At 50.9% G+C, this 22,570-nt stretch overlaps 1 protein-coding gene across 1 annotated transcript; it reads right to left on the reverse strand.

Annotated features, from left to right (window-relative positions):
• Nucleotides 1–2,496: 2,496 nt before the first annotated feature.
• On the reverse strand, nucleotides 2,497–17,206 carry CADM4 (cell adhesion molecule 4). Its single transcript, XM_036275110.1, has 9 exons — nucleotides 17,089–17,206; nucleotides 6,836–6,982; nucleotides 6,326–6,478; nucleotides 5,939–6,073; nucleotides 5,386–5,550; nucleotides 5,165–5,255; nucleotides 4,843–5,015; nucleotides 4,044–4,172; nucleotides 2,497–3,547 (listed from the first exon to the last, which is right to left on the reverse strand). The coding sequence occupies exons 1-9, from the start codon at nucleotides 17,150–17,152 to the stop codon at nucleotides 3,438–3,440; spliced, it is 1,167 nt and encodes a 388-aa protein (XP_036131003.1). The 5' UTR covers nucleotides 17,153–17,206; the 3' UTR covers nucleotides 2,497–3,437.
• Nucleotides 17,207–22,570: the final 5,364 nt, after the last annotated feature.

Raw genomic sequence — 22,570 nt, forward strand, 5'->3', positions numbered from 1 at the left:
GGGATCAGTTTGCATCCTAAGAGGCGGCTCAAGGGCCGGGACCCTTACCAACCCTCACAATCCTCCATCCCCAACCAGGATAAATATTTACTGCTCTTTTATGTGTCAGGCCCTGTGCTAGCAGGCACTCTGGTTTCTTCATGACGCCTCAAATCAAAGGAAGGCGATCCACATCCACACATAATCAAGAACCACAACCCAGAATTAACAGACTTGGAAAGAGTGGAGGGTAGGAAGCTGTGAGGGTCAGAGGAGGTGCCTGCCCCAGCCTCAGAAGGCTTCCAGGAGTTGATGATCTTTAAGCCAAGGATTAATAGAAGCCAAATGGAATGAGAGTCACTCTGGCAGAGGAAACAGTTAAGGGCAGAGGTCTAGAGAAAAAAAATTTTTTTTAAGTAGTACATGATTTGATTGCGGAAGTGAAAACAGATAGTATGCCTGGAGAGGGGAAAGGCTCCTACAGGTGATGTTGATTTGAGTTCAGACTTTATGCTGAAGGTATTGTAGGTGTCCAGACTGCCTGGAAGTAATTCACATTCCAGTTTAAGACTCTCCAATGGGATCCCATTATGCTTAGAAAAAAAACCAAACTCTTTATCATGGTCTAGAGGGGATATACACATGGCCTGATCCTACATCTCTGACCTCACCTACCTACCTCTCTCTTTATCCCTTCCTGACTAATTCCTCTTCCCATCAAACACCTCAATCTTTATTATCTCAGGTCTTTGCCCTTGCTGTTCCCTGTGCCTGAAAATGCTTTTCCCTCTAATCTTCTAATAGCTGCTCTTGTGCTTACCATTCATATCTTGGCACAGATGTCAATCTGAGAGGTATTCCCTGTTTTTTTTCTAAAATAGCACCTCCATATTTGCTTTAGAGAAGTGAATGGGATTGTGGATAAGGCAGAATTGGCTGTGAGTTGGCTTTTGAAGCTGAGGTTAAGGATACATGAACTTCATTGTCCTGTTCTGCCTACGTTTTTGTGTTTGAAGTTTTCCATAATAAGTTAAAATAACATAGTACTCCACATCTCCTTCCTCTGCATTTTATCTTTTTTTTTTAATTTTTTTTTTTTATCCTCACCTGAAGACATTTTTGCATTTATCTTCAGATAGAGCGGGAGGAAGAGAGAGAAACATCGATGTGAGAGAGACACATCTAGTGGTTGCCACCCACACGATCCCAACCAGGCCCGGGGACAAACTGCAACCGAGGTACGTGCCCTTAGTGGGAACCGAACACAGGACTCTGGTCTGCAGGCCAACGCTCTAACCACTGAGAAACTGGCCAGGGCTGCATTTTATCTTAATGGCAGCCTGAAGTTAAGTTCTTTTTTCCTTGTGAAAGCTTCATGAGGGTAAAAGTGGAATCACCCTTTTTCATTTTGGGGCCTCAGTACTTGAATAGGATCATGTTTCAGATTAGTGCTAAGCTGTCTGGAACACCAAATATTTGCCTGTTTTATTCACCATAGCACCTCTAGACCTTTCAGCAGCACCTGGTACAAAGTAAGAGGTATATATATATATATATATATATAGTTAATCTTCACTTCAATTTTTTCTTTTTTCTTTTTTTTGGAGAGAGGAAGGGAGGGAAAGGAGGGAGAAGGGGAGAGAGAAAGAAAGAAAGAAATCAATTGACTGCCTCCTGCATGCACCCTGACCTGGGCCTGGGATCGAACCTGCAACCCAGGCACCTAGCCTTGACTGGGAATCAAACCCGAGACCCTTTGGTTCGCTGGCCGCTGCTCCAGCCACTGAACCACACTGGCCAGGGCTAATCTAAAATTAGAATCACTCCTCTGGCTGGTGTGGCTCACTGGTTGAGCATCGACCCATGCACCAAGAGGTCGCCAGTTCAGTTCCCCAGTCAGGGCACATGCCCAGGTTGTGGGCCCAATCCCCAGTGGATGGTTAGGGGGGCGTGCCGGAGGTGGCCAGTTGGTGTTCTCTCTCATTAATGTTTTTATCTCTCTCTCCTTCTCCTTTCCTCTCTCTAAAAATTAATAAAGGGAAAAAAATTAAAAATAAATAAAATTAGAATCACTCATTTAAAATTTAGAGAAATGAATGGAAGGCCTAGAGTACCAGGCTATGGGGCTTTGACTTGATCTAGAGGTGATAGGGAGATAAAGTAAGGTTCTGAGAAAGGCAGGATCAGGGTGAGATGTGACTAACTGAAAGCTGCCCTGGTGCCTGATGTCTGGGGTGGGGGTAAGTCGGGGGAAGGGTCCAGGTCAAGGTGTGGGGGTAGGGTAGCTCAGTCGTTACCAAAGAGATATGACTCTTATTTGGCTGAAGAAGTGTCTAGGAAAAAACAAACAAATCCTCTCTAGGAGGGTCAAGGTGCCATTGGTGAGGAAAAGACCTTCTCTTGGCCTATATGGTTCACCAGTGACTCCTCTCCCTCTCACCTCCCTTAGTGCAGTTTCCCTCCCAACATAGTGCAGCTCTGGGCAGAGGGACAGAACACACAACCACCCCAAACATGTGTTCTCTCCTCGGTTTAATGGTGGTTAGTGGGATTGCCAAACCCCCTTCCCATTCCCCTCCCTGCCCCATACAAAATGTTGTGTGTTGTTGTTGGTTTTTTTTAAAACAAGAAAAAGGGGGGCAAAAGCCAGGAATGGGGGAGGGGGGCATAATCTGATATTTTCATACAGATTTTTGATTTTTTTAATATATTATATATAAAACCATAGAGACCAACGCACCCCCCCCCCTTAAACTCCTTTCCCCCTCCCTGGGGGGCCTGGAGGAGAGATGGGGAAGGCCCCCCCAGGAGTGGGTGGACAGAGAGACAAATATAGGTGGGACAGATGGGAGGGAGGAGGTGGAGGGAAGGGAAGCTGGAACCTGGGGAAGGGGGATTGGAGAAAAGGGCCAGGGCTGTCTCCCTCCCCTCCTCCATCAAAGTTATGACACAAAGACACAGAATCCCTATTTCCACACCCTCCCCCCCTTTACCCCCACCGTGCAAACATGGCTTTGCAAAGAGGTGCCCAGAGCTCTGTGGAACTCCTACAATGGCTGGCATGAGGTCTAGGACCCCCAAAGAAATCTGTGTTTCCCTTCCCTGCCCACCCCACCCTTCCCAAAATCTGATCCCCTCCCCATAAGACCTGGTTCTGCAGCCTAGGGGCCCTAGTCTTCCCCCAGTTATATTCCCCCAACCCAATCCCTACCGCCCTCCCTGGACTTGGGGGATCTGGACCTTTGGCCCCTGCCCCCTGGGGGACCCAGACCTCTGGGACCTTGCTTCTGGCCCTTGCAGAGACCCAGGCATCTGACACCCCCATCCCTGCCCAAACGTCTGAGGTGTTAGTGGTGGGGGGAGATGCCCACCATCCCAGACTCTGGTAAATGTCTTTGCAGCTGGCAGTGGGGTGGACCCCAACCCAGGCCAGGCTCAGGCCTGGGGTAGAGATGGGGTCAGATGAAGAATTCTTCTTTCCTCTTGTGTCCGTCACTGCCATTGAGGAAGGCTTCTCTTGCTTCTCCCTGCTCATCCAAACCACTGGCCTCGTGGGTCAGATAGGAGCCTGAGTGGTGACAGACCCCCGGGCAGAGGACACATATATGTGGACCCAAGAGTTGGACAGAAATACAAGGGAAGAAGGAGACAGACAAGACAGGTATCAGACGAAGGATGAAGGAGAAACAGAACACAGGGAGAGGGAATCAAGACCGGGGAATAGCAAAATGGGCAGAGAAAGAGGTAAAGCAGAATTAGGAAGACGTCAAAATTTCACAGAAAGATCAACCCTTAACTGTTCTCTTGGTGATATCCCCTTACTCTGTTCCCAACGAATCCAGCAGTTAGGAAGACAAATTGTTTAATTCAAACCCACGGCCTTAATTCAGCTTCAGCGTTTCACCCCTTTTAGTCCTGGGCGAAAACACTGCCCCTTTTGGCCTCTAGTCCCGCTAGGTTTCGAATCCTGGGGTCTGGGCTCTGCCCTCTCTCAAACTTAGGCTGTAGGACCCGCCCCCTTACCAATCCCACCCCTCGCTAAATTCAGACTCTGCCCCACTCACCCTTCTGCCGTACTGAGCACCAGACCATGCCCACCAGCACACATATGATCAGAAACACCAGTAGTGCCAGGATGCCGCCCACAATGGCGTAGGGCACCGACGTCTGAGCCTCTACCACCGCACCCGGGTCTGCCAGAGAAAGGGGGCGCAGGACCAAATCATCAGAGGACGGTCCCAGCTCCGCCCTTTCCGCCCATCACCTCTAACCGCGCTCCTTTACGTGCCACCCCCCTCAAATTACTGCCACCTGGCTGGCCTTTCTCATGGCTTCCCTCTTTCCAGATGCTCCACTTCTTCAAGGACTGCGTGTTGGTTTGTACACTGCCCCACTGGCCCCTGAGCCATTTTAACACCTGCTCTGCCTCCTTTCCTCCCCCCCCCCCCCCCATTTCTTCTCCCATGGAACCTCAGGTCCAAGGCCATATCTTGTCTAAAACGCTCCCGGTATGTAAAGCGAGGGCCCAAATTTTTCCAAAATCCCTGCACACTGTCATTTGCTAGGGGCCATTCCAACCACTTTATATATTTAACTCATATAATCTTCACAAACCTTTAGATAGGTGCTATTGACCATTTCCTCTTTACCTATGAGGAAACTAAGGCGCAGATTATGTCACCCGCAATAGGATGTTGCAGAGCCGAACCTGAACCCAGGTAGTCAGTCTATAGGCCCCAGAACTGTAAGAACTTTGTGGACTGTTAATCCCCTGTAATCACTTTGCACTGGCCCCGCCCACCCAGGACTAGGCAGGGATCTGGGCGGCCCCGCCCCCCCAGGCCCGCAGCAGCCTATACTCACCGTACACCACGAGCACATAGAGCGCCCTCGCGTGACCGTGCTTGTTCGACGTCTCGCAAGTGTAGGTTCCATTATCTGCTGACACCAGGCCTGGCAGTGTAAGCGTCTCTCCGACCGCCTCGGCCCGCTCCGGCAAAGACTCATTCCCACGGTTCCAGCGGATCTGATTTGGCCTGGAGGGCCGGAGGAGTACAGTGAGAGTTAGGGACGCAGAAGCCAGCACCCAATTCTGACTTCTCAGGAATCTACGTATGCAGCATTTCCAAATAAGAGGGTCCCTACTAGTCCTTCCCTTCCAGCAATCTCAGGCCCCAGAACTCACCTGGGGTTCCCCGTTACAGCACATGTCAGCACCAGCGTGTCTCCCTCCCTCACCACAGCTTGGGAGGCATGGATACGGGCTGTGGGGGAGTCTGTAGGCAAAAGTGAGATGGGAGAGTGGTTGTCAGGGCCATCACGTGGGGTTAGGAACACTCCTGGGGTCAGGCAGCTGGCGTTGGGATCCCCCCACCCGCACAGGGTCGCTGCCCGCCAGGCACTTACACTGCACGTCCAGCACGTACTGCGTCTGCTTGCTGTGTCCCGAGGGCAGCGCCTGGTTCTGCGCCTCGCAGATGACGATACCGCCGTCATCCTTGCGGTCCACACGAAACCTCACTGTGCTCTTCACGTTCCACACCTTGCCATTTTCCTTGCTGCTGCTCACACCTGCCACGCCCCAAGCCGACATTTTCAGTCCAGGATTCCAATTAGCCAGGGAGGAAGTAGTCCCCAACCTCCAACCAATCCCAAAGCAGTAGTTATTTGCTAAACTACACTCCTAAGCCACGGGACTTGCCTCTAGTCTTTCAAACCATGACCCTCCCTGAACCAAGCCCACAATCCCTCGTGCCTCTTCCCAAAGTCCCTCTTTCACTCCACGTCCTCTCATCTATCAGTTTATTCAATAGCTGCTTATTGCGCGCGTGGCTGAAGTCTGCCTGACCTTCTCCAAGCCCCGCCCACACACAAATATGCCTTTCATAAGCCCCGCCTCTTCTCAAGTCCTGCTCTACGCTGGCACCTCCCAAACCCCTCTACCGACTGTCAGTAATACCTTTCAGCTCCTTGCGGTCGCGGTACCAGCGCAGGACCGCGATCGGGCGGGACCGAGGAACCAGACAGCTGAGCTCCACCTCGCCGCCCTCCACTGCCTGCTCCCGGACTTCCACCACGGGATTTTCTGGGGCCACTGCCACAGGGAGAAAGGGGTTAGAGGGTATGTCAGGGGAGGCATCCAGATGGGTTCAAAGTGACCTGGATGTGGAATTCCAGGGATCAAAGGGAACACTGATCAAATACAGAGACAGAGGTCAGGAAAACTAGCCATATTGCCTGGGCCCAGATGTCCAGAAGGTTAAAAACAGCCAGGATCGGGTCTCAGGATAAGGGATAAACAGGGGAAAGGAGGAGGGGATGGGTTAGAGGAGGGGGAGGTGGTTACCCAATACAGTGAGCGTGGCAATCTGGTGGTGGGTGTCCTCCGTGTAGAGCTGGCAGAAGTAGCCCCCCTCATCTTCCAGGCGGGCATCTGAGAGCCGGATTCGCACCCTGCGAGGGGAGAACTCCTCAAGCTGGAAACGCTCATCCTTCAGGGCTAGAGTGAGTGAACCAGGAGTGAACCTGGGGAATCTTGGCCTCAGGAGTTCCACCCTTCCTCCAAGAGCTTAGAGTCCAGCTCTCTGCCTTTTTTCTCCAGCCATACATAAGTGCCTAAGGTGCCCACCTGGTCATTCCCTTGGCGACCCAGGATGATTCAGGCCCTCCCACCTACAGGAGTAGGAGTCCAAACCCCTAGCTCCCTGCTACGTGAGGACCCAGGAGTCCAGGTCCCTAGCCCCTTCCTCCCTCAGTCCCAAGAGTCCAGAGCCTCAGCTCTGCCCTCTTTCAGGTCACAGGAATCAGGTCCCAGCCCTCCTCCTTCAAGACTCAGGATTTTGACCCCAGCACTCACCGCGGGTGCCATTGAAGAAGAGGGTCTGCCGGGCTGGATTCTGAATGACAACTATGGACCCATCATATTGGTGCAGGCGGCAGGTTATCTCGGCCACCCCACCCTCAGCCACTGTCACATTCTCTGTCTGTACTTCCTGTCCTGCCCCTGGACCAATAGGCAGAGAGACAGGATAGGAGATTCATTGAGGGCTGCAATTCGATCTTTTCTCTCTCCCTCTGTTCCTCTCCCATCCAAACCTCCAATCCTTCTCCTTCCCCTCACATTCAGTTTACTACATCCAACATTTCCTGCAGGCTGGAGTCCAGGAGATAGACTCTGATGGGGGCTGCACAGGGCACACCAGATGCCCAGAGGAAAGGGAGACCAAGACTGCTTAGGGACTTCCCCAAAGTGGCCAGAGGTGACCTTTGAAAATGGTTCTCTGTTCACTTGACCCAGGAAACCTCACAAAACCATGCAAATCAAGAGGTTAAAATCTTCATGTTCACTTTAAGAACAGTCATAAAACTGCCCAGGCCATCAAGAGTATGCACATTTGAAAAGTCACCAAGTATCTGAAGGATGTCACTTTACAGAAGCAGTGTATGCCATTCAGTCATTACAGTGGTGGGATTGGTAAGTGTGTGCAGGCCAAACAGCAGGGATGGATGCAGGGTCAGTGGCCCAAAAAGAACGTTGAATTTTTGCTGCACATGCTTAAAAATGCAGAAAGTGATGCTGAACTTAAGTGTTTAGAAGTAGGTTCTCTGGTCATTGAGCACATCCAGGTGAACCAAGTTCCCAAGATGCAGCACAGAACTTAACAGAGCTCATGGGCAGGTTAATCCACACATGTGCTCTCCCTGTCACATGGAGAGGGTCTTATAGAAAACCAGAAGGTTCCTAAACCAGAAGAGGAGGTTGCAGAGAAAGAAAAGATATCCCAGGAGAAACAGAGGACGCAAAAACGTATGGCCTGGAAGTAAACAGCATAAAATAAATACTAATAAAAGTTAAAAGTTAAAGAAAAAAGAAAAAGACAGCCTAGAGAGATGGGTGACTATAGAAGGTTCTGGAAGAAAACTCTTTTGCACCCAGATCTTGAGCTCACCAGGTGTAGGAAATTACTATATGTTCATTGAACCCCCACCTTTCACACCTGGGCACATGTTGTAGCTTGTCTGCAGAGATGGCTACAATACTCTTCCCATCCCTGTACATGCTCTTTGTAAGGTGATTTGCTGCTCCGCTCATTAAAGAGGCACTAAGACCCTGAGAATCTGGGCATGCCTTGTGACTTGCTTTGACCAACAGAATTTGCTAGAAGTGATATTACATGAGTTCTGCAGCCTAGGCATCAAGAGACCTTGCAGTTTCAGCTCATGCCCTCTTGTTGCCCTGAGACAGTCAAGTGATGATGCCCAGACTAGTTTCCTTGAGGATGAGAGACTGCATGGAGAGAGAAGCCCAGCCAATAGCCAGCACCAACCACCAGTCACATGAGTGAGGCCATCCTGGACCATCCAGCCTCAGTGAGACACCAGGTGACTGCAGCCACATGAGTGACCCCAACTGTGACCAAGAGAAGAACTACCTAATTGATCCAGTCCAAATTGCTGACCCCAGAGTTGTGAGCAAATAACGATTGTTTAAAGCCACTAAGTTTTAGTCCAGCTGGTGTGGCTCAGTGGTTGAGTATTGACCCATGCACCAAGAGGTCGCTAGTTCGATTCCTGGTCAAGACACACGCTCAGGTTGTGGGCCCAATCCCTGGTGGGGGGCATGCAGGAGGCGGCCAATCGATGTTTTCTCTTATTGATGTTTCTCTCTCTCCCTCTCACTTCCTCTCTGTCTAAAATCAGTAAAGGGAAAAATAATAAAAATAAAGCCACTAAGTTTTAGGTGGGCTGTTACAGCCCAAAAGTTAACTGGTACAACACATGATTAGGCTACATTTCTCAGGGTCCCTTGTACTTAGGTGGCACCATGTGACTGACTATGGAACGTAGGTAGAAGACAGAAGCACCTCTTCTAGACTGGCTCATCTCACTCTCACCCTTTTTAAAAAATATATATTTTTATTAATTTTTAGAGAGAGAGGAAGGGAGAAGAAGACAGAGATAGAAACATCAATGAGAGAGATGCATCAGTTGGCTGCCTCCTGCATGCCCCCACTGGGGATCAAACCTGCAACCTGAGCATGTGTCCTGACGGGGAATGGAACCGGTAACTTCTTGGTCCATGGGTGGATGCTCAACCACTAAGCCACACCGGCTGGGCTTACTCACACCCTTCTTAATGGCCAAATGGAGAGGGCACCAGGGAGCCTAGAGGAAGACAGGATCACACACTGGAAGCCTGGGGCCCTGACTCACTGCCCCCTGTGACTTGTCTCCACAGAACTGTAATGTGAGCAAGGAATACACTTTTTTGTAAAGCCACTGAGATTTCAGGACTGTTTGTTACAGAAGTTAACCCACCTTGATTAACCCAGCAGAGGAACAAGTTAGGCGATTAGTAAGGGGGTGTTTCCAGCAAGGAAACTGCCTGGAATAAAGCTCAAAGCTGAGGTTAATCAGCAGCAGCATCACCATCATTATTGTCACTGCCATCTTCAAAATAACAAACACAATAGCTACTGTTTATTAGGCACTTGCTGTGCCAGGCTCTGTGCTAAGGGCATTACCTATATAATTTCCATTTAATCATCACAATATCTGAATAAGGTAAGCACTATTATCAATCTCCAGTTTTCTTCCAATTCCCATTTTATAGATGAGAAAATCAGTCCAGAGACCTTGCTCAAGGTCACAGCTCGAGAGTGGCAGAGCCAGGACCTGCATCCAGATCTCTGGTTTTTCTGCATCCTAGATCCACATCCACTCCTGGCTGTCTGGGTGCAAAGTGTCCAGCACTGGTGAGGAGTTGGGGGGGGGTGTTAGTGGAGGGCCTCAAATGCCAAGCTAGGAGACTAGTTTCTATCCTGAAGGCTAGTGGAAGTTTTGAAACAGGAAAGAGCCATGATCACATCTAGTTATTTACCTTTAAATGTTGGATAATTATCGCTTCATGTCTCTTGCAATCTGTCTCATTCATTCATTTGAGTATTTCCTGAGCAGTGGGTAGGTTTTCTAGGACTGGATGCCCAGAGATGAATCAGATGAGGTCCCTATCCTGGAAGGCCTTTCAAAATTTATGGGGATGTAGACAAATCACTGTAATATCCCATCTAAAGTGTTATGTTCCCTGTAAAAAGGGTAGGTAACCTCATTTGGGAACTGAGGGGTGGAAAAGATCAATTCCAGGGGATGAAGGCAGAGATAGCTAGCTTTCTACCCTGACATCCATGCTTCCCTTTCTCCTTAGCAAAAGAACCCTGATTGTATTTTATGGTTGCCCTATGCCTAGCAGAAAGATATATTTCCCAGACTTTCTTGCATCTAAGTGAGTTTTGTCCAATTGAAAAAATGTCAAGTGGTAATTTGGGGAGGATTTCCTAAAAGGGGGGACAAGTCCCTTGTCCAGCAGGCCACCTTTGTGCTGCTTGGAACTAGGATGTGATGCCTGGAGTTCTGGCAGCCATATTGCACTATGAGGACAAGGGCAGTAGGGATGGTGGAACCAAGAGCTGGAAGATACCTGCACCTCTGGTGATGGTGTAGAGCAGCTATAAAAGCTCTGTATGCTACTTCTGGACTTATTTTATATTTCAGTATAACTTGTGTTTTCGAGCCACTATTAGTGGTTTACTTAGTACCTCTTGGAATACTAAGCTTAACATGTCCAATCCAAATGTTTTCCTCTTCCAATTTTCTCAATCTCAGTAAATGTTACAACCATCCATCTGGTAGCTCGGGTCAAAAACCTAGAAATCACAGAAGTTCTCACCCTTTCCCTTACCTCTAACATCTTTTCCATGAGCAAGATCTATCCATTCTACTTCCAAAACATATCCCATATCTATTCACCTTTGTCTACCTCTTCTACCATAACCCTAGTCCAATGACACCATTTCTTACTTGAACCTTTTTGTCTTTCAAAGATTTTTAATTGATCTTTAGAGAGAGGGGAAGGGAAAGGAAGAGAAAGAGAGAAACACTGATGTGAGAGCAAGACATCAACCAGCTGCCTCCTGCAGAACCCCCACCAGGGATCAAGCCTGCAACCCAGATGTGTGCCCTGACCAGGAATTGAGCCAGCAACCTTTCAGCGCACGAGACGATGCCCAACCAACTGAGCTACCCTGGCCAGGGCTCTTACTTGAAACTTTAAGAGCTACTCATGGTCCTTCTTGCTTCCATGCCTGCTTCTTGCCAGGCCATTCTCCACACAGCAGCTAGATGGATTTTCCAAAAAGTTAAATCAGTCACCTCTCTGCTCAAAACCCTTCCACAGCTGCCCACTACATTTAGAATACAATCTAGACTCACTCTCTGAGCCTTCGTGGTGCTTTGTGGCCTGGCCCCTGTCTGGCTGCCTGCAGTTCCAATCACCCTCACTTCATTACAGCCTCACTGGCCTTGATATCTTTCAAACATGCTGAGCTTGTTACCACCTCAGGGCTTTTGCACTTACTCTTTCCTTTGCCTGGAATGTTCTTTCTCCTTTATCACCCCAGGAAAGCCGCCTATTTTCATTCGGGTCTCTGCTCATGTGAACACCTCTTCAGAGTGACTTTCTCTCACTCCTCATCCCTTCACCTCCAGAACACTTTCTATATCATCACCACTGTTTTATTTCCTCTATGGAAATTTCGCTGAAATTATTTTATTAATTTGCTCACTTGTTTATTGTCTGTCTTCCATCACTAGATAGAGACCCATGAAGCAGGGATATAAACCATTGGATTTACTGCTGTACCATTTGTGCCTAGAAGTATGCCTGGCACTTGATAAATGTCTGGGAGATTGATGAATGAATGACATGTGTCAGGCAGGATCTCATTTCAGCCTCACAACAACTTCGTGACACCACTATTCTCATCTTAAACAATTGGGTTGATCCCCGCTGGACCACTTGCCATCTGTGTGACCTTGGGCAAGTGCCTTAACCTTTCTGAACCTCAGATGCCACACCTGTAAAATGGGAATGAAGCCAGTGCCTGCCTCACAGGGATTAGCCCGGTGCCTTGAGCTCAGGGAGCCCTCTGCAAAACTGCTCTTATTATAACCTCCAGAAACTTGCCCATACACACAGAAACTGGCCTGCCTGCTTATTTTGGCACTTAAAAAAACAACACAAAAACATTTTGAAGCCTATCCATGGATCCTGTACCTCAGGGCTAGCCTAATGCTAGCCCCCCATTTTACAGATGTGGAGAATGAGGCTCAGGGGTCCCAGGCTACTCAGTGGCAGAAACTCAACATCTCCGGAGAGCCATCAGGACCTCTGGATCTGCCCCCTCAAATTTATCTCCTGCTCTCTGCTTGAGGGTGCATATGGGGTGAGGGTGGGGGGCTTTTGTCTTATTCCCTCCCCCTCCTGAAGACTCAGTAACCAACAGTGTCTGTGCCTGGAATATTAATGTCCAGGAGCTTTTGTTTCGGGGTTGGGGGGTGGTGAGGCGGGACTTTCTGGTCAGAGAGGGGTTGAGCTTTGGGGACTAGGGCACTGGCCCTTTAAAATGTGTTGACAATCTGGAGTCATCATGGGGATGGTGCCTGGAAAAGAGACGGGAGGGTTTGGGAAAGAATGTCTGAGCAGGTGACATGTAGAGATCCAGAATCCAGCACTGTGCTCCCTCAGACCCAGGAATCCAGCCCCAACTGCCTCGCCTCCCAGGATCCAGGAGTCCAGGCTCACAGCGCCCTCTTCCATCAGGATCCAGGAGTCTGGGTTCTCAGCATCCTCCTCCCTCAAACCCAGGAGTCTGGGCCTTCAGCCCCCTCCTCCTTCAGGACCCAGGAGCCAGGGGTCCAGAGCATACAGCTGGTGGATGTTTCCACGGAAACTAAGCAGGGTAGGGGAGCACTTCCTGGGTCCTGAGTCAGCGAATACCCAAGGGAGTCTCAAGGTCACAGTTCCAGGAAGGTCACTGACACCCCCTCCCTACCCGCTCCCCAGAAAGCTCATGGCATCATGCCTCCTTCCCCCACTTCCTCCCCTAGGGAGGTGGTACATCCCTACGTCCTGATTGAACCCCCCCTCAGCCCCCCATCAATGGCGGAGTCCGAACATCCTTACACAAAGCATCAATTCTTCCCCAGCTCAGCCTTGTGAAGGCGCCTGTATTCGCAGGACCTAGGCATCAGGGTCCCAGCCCCTCCTCCCTCAGAAACCTGCAGTGGGACCCCCAGCCCCTTCCTCTCTCAGGACTCAGGAATCTGTACCCTTACCCCTCCCTCTCTCAAGACCTAAGAGTATGGACCCCCAGATCCCTTCTCTCTCAGAACCCAGGAGTCCAGGCTACCAGCCTCTCCTCCCTCAGAACCAGGAGTCCAAGACCCCAGCCCCTTCCTCCCTCGGACAGTCATGCCCAGGACCCCAGCCCCCCCCCTCTGACACACATGTCCAGGACCCCAGCCCCCTCCTCCCTCTGACACACATGCCCAGGACCCCAGCCCCCCCCCCTCTGACACACATGTCCAGGACCCCAGCCCCCTCCTCCCTCTGACACACATGTCCAGGACCCAGCCCCCTCCTCCCTCTGACACACATGTCCAGGACCCCAGCCCCCTCCTCCCCCTGACACACATGTCTAGGACCCCAGCCCTCTCCTACCTCAGACCCAGGAGTCTAAGCCCCCAGCCCCCCCACTCCTCCCTCAGACCCAGGAGCCAGGCCTCTAGCCCCCTCCTCTCTCGGAAACTTTTGACTCCAGGTCTACAGTCCTCAACTCCCAGAACCACAGTCCCGCCGTCTCCCAGCACTCTTATCTGGGGACCAAGCATCAGGTGGGGGCATAGGGGTGAGTCAGCAGCCTCACACACAAAGTCTCCCCTGTGGCCCCCACGTTCCTGGGATGTTCAGAACTCCCTGGATTCCGGGCCTCAGGCCCAGCCAGGGGTGGGGGAGTCCTCTGGAGTTTCCCCCTGGGTGGGGGGTCAGGAGAGGAATTTCTACTCCGGGAAGAGTGCAAGCCTGCACTGAGTGCTCACTGTCCTATCCTCCACCCCCAGTGTCCACTATTCACCCCCCTCCTAGAAGAGCCCAGGCTCTGCTGTGCCCTCTTGCCCTACTGGGTGCCCGCGGAGGAGCCTTGGTGCCTACTTCCCAGAGGACCTAGGGACCTGGGATCTGCACAGGCAGAAACCAGTGGGTGCTTGGGTCCTGGTGCCACAGGCCATTGGGCACTGGCGAGTCTGACTGTCTCCAAGTTCCCCCCACCCCACCCAGAGAGAGAAAGCTGTCTTTGTGTTCCCCAAGACGGGGACAGGCCAGGCTCGCACGACATTAACCCACCCAGGCCCCAGCCCTGCTATGTCTAAGGTCTTGGAATCCTTTGCACAATCTGACCCCAGCTACAGGGACTCAGGCATCCAGCTCATGGGTGGGTGAGGGTCAGTGACAGAAAATTCCCAAGACCTGTACCCGGGGCTGACTCACATTGTGGGGGAAGCCCCCCTTGTTCTCAGAGTAGCTGGTCAGAACTTTAGAAGGGAAAAGTGAGTCACTTGGGAGGAAAACATTTTTTGGGATCAACAAGCTCCCCTTTCACAAAGCCCCCCAACTCTTAACAGCCTCTCTATCTTTTCTTTGTATCTGGATATCTGTTTCCTCAGCGCCTTTCTGTTCCAATTTCTGGCCTGTGCTTCTCTCTGTCTGCCTGTGTGCATCTCTAGGCAGACAACCCATCTCTCTTTCTCACTTCCTACCCTGGACCCTTCTTTCTATTGGCATAAATCTCATCATCTTCTGCTATTCGTGGCAGATGAGTGAGCCAGGAAAGAGGGAATGCGTTTTTAAAAGGACAAAAATGAACGCCATCTCCCATCCCCACTCCTGTTGGCTGGGCAAGGTGAGAGAGGAAGGAGGGTAACTAGAAGGGAAATGTGGGGACCATGCACACACCCTGAAATCTAGTCGCCAAAGTCATTCAGAAACATCCAATGAAAAGGAAGGCAGGCAGGGCCCTCTGAGATCATGTATTCCAGCTCCCTAACCCTGTGCTTTGCAGAAGGAGAAAGAGAGACTCAGGGAGAGACAGGAGCTGATACAAAATTACACCAGAGAGGCCTGGTTCTTGGGTTCTCAGCCCAGAGTGCTTCCCATGACACCAGCTCTCTCCCAACTTGTAAAGCCCCATGATTTAGAGAAAGTTTACAGAAAGGATTAGAATACCAGGATGCAGTAACTTTAAACAAGGAACACACCAGCAAAGCTACCTCCCAGAAGTGCTGGATAAAAGATTCTTGCCCTGAGTAGGTGGTTATCTTAGGCTATCTTCTGATTCGGAGACTCCAAAGTCCCACAGTTCTAAGTTGTCAAGATTCTAGGTGTCAGAGATGTCAAGATTCAGGATCTTCAAGCGGCCAAGATTTCAGAATTTTAAAGATGTCAAGATTCTAAAGATTTTGGGATTCTGGAATCCTAAAGATGTCAATGTTCTAAAATAACCTCAGGTTCTTTACTTACTAGATTCACTGGTTCTAGGATTCTATTAGGCTGGTTTTTAGAGCCTAAAATATGAAGAAAGGAAAATAAAATTGGATGGAAATGTAGCTAAGGTACCAGAGTGCTCATCTGGGAAATTGTGGCATGTCTATCACAAAGAAAGGATGTAATGGTGCACGTTCTAAAGTGATGGCAGAAGACTATAGAGGAAAACAAGGTAGAAGGTGAAAGGTCAGCTTTGCCCCTCACCTTGTCAGGGGTTCAAGCTGGAGTTCCTTCCCTTTCAGATCACTGAGTTCAACATCCATACTTTACAGAGAGTGAAACTGAGCCCTAGAGAGAGGAGGGTGCTTGCCATCAGCTGCTGTGGCAAATGGCAAGAGTCAGGATTTACACCCAGGCCCCCAGCCCTGTACCATCTGGTTATACTCCTCTCCCAAATCTCCACAGAACCTCTAGCCCTCCCATTCCTGCCCAGCCACCTCCCAAAGCTCCGTTCCTCCCAAGACTGGTTTTACCCACCAGGGAGAAGGTGGCCTGTGGCAAGTTCGAGGCACACAGTGTGAAAGTGTGAGTGTGTGGGTGACATTTCCTGACCTTGTCCCCAGTTTCAGGGTCACCCTATCTTGGAGGTCTCCAGCTTTTCTCAGAGTGTGTTAAAGGTATATGGACGGCTCCCTGGCTTCTCTGTAAGTCATGGCCTGGGTATGTGAATGGGTGGAGAGGGGCAGCATTTGGGAGGCATTTACTGAATTCACGAATGTGCCCACATGCGGAGGTTCACCACACAATTCTCCCCCCGCCTTACATGTCCCCTGGGCCCTTTAGGGTGTCCTGCCTGACTCAATTCCTCTCCAGCAGCACATAGTGATAGAGAGATGGAGGGATGTAGAATGGAGATGGGGATCTCAGGATGAGGTTGTTAGGATAGAGAGGGGAGGCAGAGAGACAAGGGACAGAGAGACAGTGGGACAGATAGAGGGGAATAGAGTAGGGGGAATGAGAGAGATAAGTGACAGAGGGGGCTAGAGAAACAGAAATGACAGAAAGATAGGGGACAGAGAAACAAGAGGATGGGACAGATGGGGGACAGAGAAAAAAGGACAGAAACAAGGGTGACAACGAGACAGGGGCAGAGAGAGAGAGCAGAAATACAGAGGTACAGGAAAGGGGGAATAGAGAGGATAATGGGGGACAGAGTGACCCACTAAAAAGGAACAGAGACCAAGCGACAGAGGTGGGGGGACAAAGACAGGATAGAGAGGTGGGGGAGAGGGAGGCAAGGAGAAAGGGGGACAGACAGAGGGAGGGACAGGACTTTGGGACAGGGGATAGAGGACAAGGGTAGGGGGACAAGGAGAGAGATTAAGGGAATCAGAGACAGGAGGACAGAGGGACACAGAGAACGGACAGAAGGACAGTAGGACTGGCCCGGGGAAGGCGGGCTGGGGAGTGGGGGGTGGTCTCGGGCCCTTTGTCCCCACTGGGATCGGGGCCTGTGCGGGGTGGGGGAGCTGCGGCACGGCGGCCCGGGCCCGCGCCCCCTCCCCCGCTCGCGGCTCCAGGCTCCCGACCCGCGCTGCGCTTTGTCCCGGGGAGGGGGCCCGAACCGGCCCCGCGCGCATTGTTCGGCCTCTGCGGCCCCGCGGCGGCCCGGCTGTCAACGCGGCGCGCACCCCGCCCCGACCCGACCGTCCGGCCCCGGCCCCCGACCCTACCTGGCCCCGCCGCGGCCGCCCACAGCAGCAGCAGCGGCCACTGGAAGCGCCGGGCCCGGCCCATGGTGCCGCCGCCGCCGCCACCGCCGCTCGCTCCCGGCCCGGCACCTGCACCTCCCGCGCCGTCCGCCCCGCCCCCGCCCCGCCCCCGCCCCGCCCCTACCCTCCCGGAGGCGGGGCTCCAGGGCCGGGGCGGGGCCTGTCTGGGGATTGATGGGGGGAGATGGTGAGACCCCGGCAGGCTGCAAGGCACCGGGTGGGAGAGGACACCGGCAGGGAGGCGGTGGCGGGGTGGGGTGCAGTGCCCAGAGGCTGGGGAGATTCGTCCGGGCGGAGCGAGTGCGCGGGACAGGGCTGGGTGAGGGCAGAGGAGGTGGGTGTTGAGCCAAGAAGTGAGTGTTGTAGGTGTGCAAAGGTAAGAGCATGGTGTGAAAGTGTTCGTGTGTGAGGATGAGTGTGCACGTGAAAGGTGAGAGTGTGAAGGTGTTGGAAGGCTGTGGGAAGGGGCGGGCGGCTGGTGTGTGGGCGTAAGGAGGCGAGGGGCGTAATTGTACGTGTGAAGGTTAGCGTGTGTGTGCGGGTGTGTAAAGGGGAGAGTGCTGTGTGAGGAGAGGGTGTGAGCATTGAGGGAGGGAGCGTGTTTCGTGGGAAAGGTGAGTATGACGAGTGTTCTGTGGACAGGTGAGTGAAGGTGAAGGTGTCACATGACGTGCTGTGAGCTGAACCACCTTGGGAGGAAAGGCAGAAGCTTCGTGTTTGGGCAGATCCAGGACTTCCCAGGGCAGGGCTGGGTTGGGCTGGGCTCGGCTTGGGTCAGATCCCACCCTCCCTCCTGTCCCGACCGGAAACCCCGTGTTTCCGTATCAAGCCTGAGTCCTGAGAAGGAGGAAGCAGCTCCTATGATGCCTCCCAAGCCCTAGTGTCCAGCTACCCCACCCCACTTCCCTACTTTCCTGCCCATCTCTCTTGGTGTCCTCGTGTCTTTCCGTGTGCCCTTCCCACTTCTCTCTTCATCTTTGGTGTTGACTCACCCCTGCAGACTTGGGTCTCTTCTCTCTCCTGGGGTGTGGGTCTCCCTGATCCCACTTCTGTGAGACCTTGTAGACCTGGTGCAGGATTACCACACGTAGGACTCAAAAAGAGTGAAAAACCATGAAAGGTAGAAGACCTCAACCTCTCCCATGCCTGTTGACAATTAGGTAAACTGAGACATGACAACTATGAAAATCCTTGCTTGTTATTTCCATCACTACCGAGCTATTCTATACATGGGCCCACCAAGGGACTTCAGCTCCAGACACCCTTTCTGTCCTCAGTGCCCAGCTCCCAGCATCCTCTCTGTCCTTTGCACCAAATCCCCCATCAACCTCTGTGTATCCCCAGGACCATAGCTCTGAGTGATTCCCTTCCTTTTCCATTTTCAGTCTACCCTTCTGTAAATTGGGGAAAGAGGTGGTCAGGCTGGATCATTTCTTTTTTTTTTTTTTTTTATCCTCACCCGAGGACATTTTCCATTTTTTGTTCAGATAGAGTGGGAGGGAGAGAGAGGAACAGAGAGAGAGAGAGAGAAACATCGATGTGAAAGAGACACATCGAGTGGCTGCCACCCGCAGGACCAACCAGGGCTGGGGACAAACTGCAACTGAGGTACGCGCCCTTAGCGGGAACCGAACCCGGGTCTCTCAGGACCGCAGGCCGACGCTCTAACCGCTGAGTCAAACCGGCCAGGGCCAGGCTGGATCATTTCTAACTCTCCCAGGGCTACGTGGGAGAGAGGTGTCTAACCTGGGTTTGGTTAGAGGGTAGCTAATAGTTGTCTTTGTCTCCAAGAACCTATAGGTCTCCTTGCCCATGGATCTCACCAATCTCTCTTGCTCCAGCTGCAGGAAACCCTGTGAGATGTTTTGGTTCTCATCCCACCATTTCTTCCATCTGAGGATATCATGAGAGTGGGTATCCTGTTGCCATCCTACTCCAGGACACTTTATTAGGATTTTAATGCAAGTGATAGCAAGTCTAACCCAACTGGCTTAAGAGAAAGAGAATCATTTCACATAGAAAAATAGTCTTGCCCTGGCCTGGCCAGTTTGGCTCAGCGGTTAGAGCATAGGCCCGAGGACCAGAGAGACCTGGGTTCGGTTCTTGCTAAGAGCAGTTTGTCCCTGGCCCCGGTTGGGGTTGTGTGGGTGGCGGCCAGTCGATGTGTCTCTCTCACATTGGTGTTTCTCTTTCTCTCTTCCTCCCTCTCTCCCTCCCGCTTTATCTGAAGATAAATGCAAAAATGTCCTCGGATGAGGACAAAAAAATAATCTTGGATGTGACTGTCTTCAGCATGGTCTGTCCATCTCAGTCCTAAGGATAAATGTTTCCCCTAATGTTGCAGGATGGCTGGTAAATACCCCTGGGGCTTCACTTTCCTTCACATTTGGGAAGGACAGAGAGAGAAAAAGACAGAAAAATAGACTGAGAGACCCTAAGGTGGGAAGAGAGAGGGGAGAGAAGAGCTCCCACAGGAAAGAGGTGAAATATTTTTCCCCAGTAGCCCCTAGAAAAACCTTTCATTGTGTCTCATTGGTCCAGATGATGCTACCTGCTATCGCTGAACCAGTATCAATGGCCAGGGGTTGATATTACACTGATTTATATTAGACATGAGCCAAAGGCCCCCCCTGCCCCCCAGGCCAGAGGTAAAATCAGCTTTCTCAAGCAGAAATGATACTGGGGATACAGATGCTGCACCTGCTATTTAGGGGGGAGGGGAAAGAAATGGGCTACACACCCTGGGTTGACTGTTCCTGATCCAAATTAAACCCCATCAGAGTCTGCCTGCTAAAAATTTAGGACCAGGATTCAGTAGTTCTTAGTACTTGACATTTCAAGGCCATCTTTGGCTACTATGTGTGAAGCAAATGAAGGCAGTCTATGGAGAGACAGAAAAATAAAGTGGAAGCCAACAAGGGAAGCCACACATTCAGAGAGAGAGAGAGAGAGTGACAGAGAGATTTTGCAAAAGGGAGACAACCTTAATTTCACACATAGCTTTTCAATTCTGTTTCCTGTCCCTGGTGAGGCCCAGAGACCTAGCTCTTGCCTGGATTCTAAACTTCTAATAACTTTGTCATTTTTGCTTAAGTCAGCTTAAATAGCTTTTACTTCTTGCAACTGAGATTCCTGAACAATGTCTTAGAAGCCAGTAACAATGAGGTCCTGATTACAATCTCTGGTATAGAACATTATGAGAAATTTACTCTTAGCCTCAAAATCTGCTATAGGGCATCATAGGAGATATAATCATTGCCTCCAACCTCTGCCATTGGGTCTCATGGGAGATGCAGTCCTAGCCTCAGTTCCTGCTGAAAGGCACCATGGGAAATGTGGTGCTAACCTCCCATCTCTGCTGTAGGGCACCATGGTGGATATAATTCTAGCCTGCAGTTTCTGTCATAGGGAGTCATGGCAAAGGTGAAATTATCCTCAATTTAAATTATGGAGCATTCAGAAAATGTCATCTTGGCCTCATCTCTGCTGTAGGACATGATGGGAGTTGGTGTCCTCCCCCAGTTTTGTGGTAAGATACCATAGAAGGCATAGTCTTTTTTTTTCTTTGTTCCCTCCTTCTTTTCTACATCAACCATGTCCCAGACACTATTCTAGGTACTGGGAAGACAGTAGTGAGCAAACAAATGACTGTTCCAGTTAACCATTGCAGTGTAACAAAATAACCCCAAACCCAGTGGTGTAAAACCACAACCTTTTTATTTTATGACTCTGTGGGTCAGGCATTTCAGCAAGGCTCATCAGGATCCGTGCATGTCTGCTTCACAAAAGACAGGGGCCAAAATGGGCTGGCCTGAACAGCTGGAGATGGAGGAGATGGTTTACCAGGGCCATATATCTGAAACCTTGGTTCTGGCTATTAAGTGGCAGTGTGGGTTGAAAGTGTCCCCTCAAAATATATGTTGAGTAGTCCTAACCCTCAGGATCTATGAATGTGACCTTATTTGTAAATAGGATCTTTGCAGATGTGATTAAGTTAAGATGAGGTCATACTAGATTAGGGTGGGCCCCTAAATCCGTGACTGGTGTCCTTATAAGGAAAGAGAGCTGGAGACACGGCCACATTCGCGGACACAGCCACATTCACAGACACAGCCACATGACGGCACAGGCAGAGTTTGGAGTGATGTAGCTATAAGCCAAGGAACTCCAAGGACTGTCGGCAGCACCAGAAGCTGGGAAGAGGCTTTAGAAGGAGCATGGCTCTACCAGCACCTACATTGTGGACTTCTAGCATCCAGAACTCTGAGAGAATAAATTCCTGTTGTTTGAAGCCACCCAGTTTGTCATTTTGTAGGATTTATTACAGCAGCCCCAGGAAACACAGACAGCTGGGTTTCCTGCTTCTCTGGCACACGATGTCTACTTGGGGTGCGATGTCCAGGGGAGCTCCTTCGCCCACTTGTGTGGCGCCTGGGCTGAGATGGCTGGGACACCTGCGGCTCTCCCTCCATATGGCATCCATGCATGAGCAGCTTGGGCGTCCTCGTAGCACAGCAGTCTCAGTGCAGGAGGACTGTCATGTGGCAGCTGGCTTCCCACAACCAGACAGGTCCTGAAAGCCTGGTCCCAGAACATGGCTAGGCATACCTTCCACCACACTCTATTGGTCAAAGCAGTCAAAAAGCCACTCATGTTCAAGAGGGAGAGAAACAGACCCCATCTCTTTAAGCCCCACCATGATAGTTGGGGAGATGTGATTTGAGGCGGTCCTAAAAAGAAACCCTGCTCACCTTGCTCCAAAGACCATGAAAGGTGATTTACGTCTTTCTTCATTTGCCATAGGGCCCCATGTCATTTTGTCTCTATGGGTTTGCCTCAGCGAACCATGGAAAACATGAGCTCTTCAATAGCGTGCTCCAAGAGTGCCACTGGCCCTGGCTGGTTTGGCTCAGCAGTAGAGCATCAGCCCGCGGACCAATGAGTCGTGGGTTCGATTCCGGTCAAGGGCACATACCTCGGATGTGGTTCATCCCCGGCCCTGGTTGGGGTTGTGTGGGAGGCAACCAGTCGATGTGTCCCTCTCATGTTGATGTTTCTCTCGCTCTCCCTCTCTTCCTTTCTCTCCCTCCCACTCTATCTGAACAAAAATGGAAAAATATCCTTGGGTGAGGATTAAAAAAAAAAGAGTGCCACTGAAATGGCAGTTCTGCAGTTTTGTCAGTGAGTCTGAGGGTATCCTAGAGCCCAGCCTTTATCTCCTGGCCCCAGAGCATCAGGGGAAATGTAGTCCAGTTCTTGTTCCTCGCTGCAGTGCATCAAGGGAGGTTATCTCCCATACATCCATCACAGAGCCCGCAGGAAATGCGGATATGTCTCCATTGGACAACACAGTAGTCTTGACCTTTGGAGTTTGGGAGAAGAGACTGGAAAGTTAGAGCTTAGGTGGGTAAGTTAGAAGGTTGCATTTGGAGTCCAGAAATAG

The sequence above is a fragment of the Molossus molossus genome, unplaced genomic scaffold (assembly GCF_014108415.1).
Source record: "Molossus molossus isolate mMolMol1 unplaced genomic scaffold, mMolMol1.p scaffold_m16_p_21, whole genome shotgun sequence".
NCBI classification, from domain to species: Eukaryota; Metazoa; Chordata; class Mammalia; order Chiroptera; family Molossidae; genus Molossus; species Molossus molossus.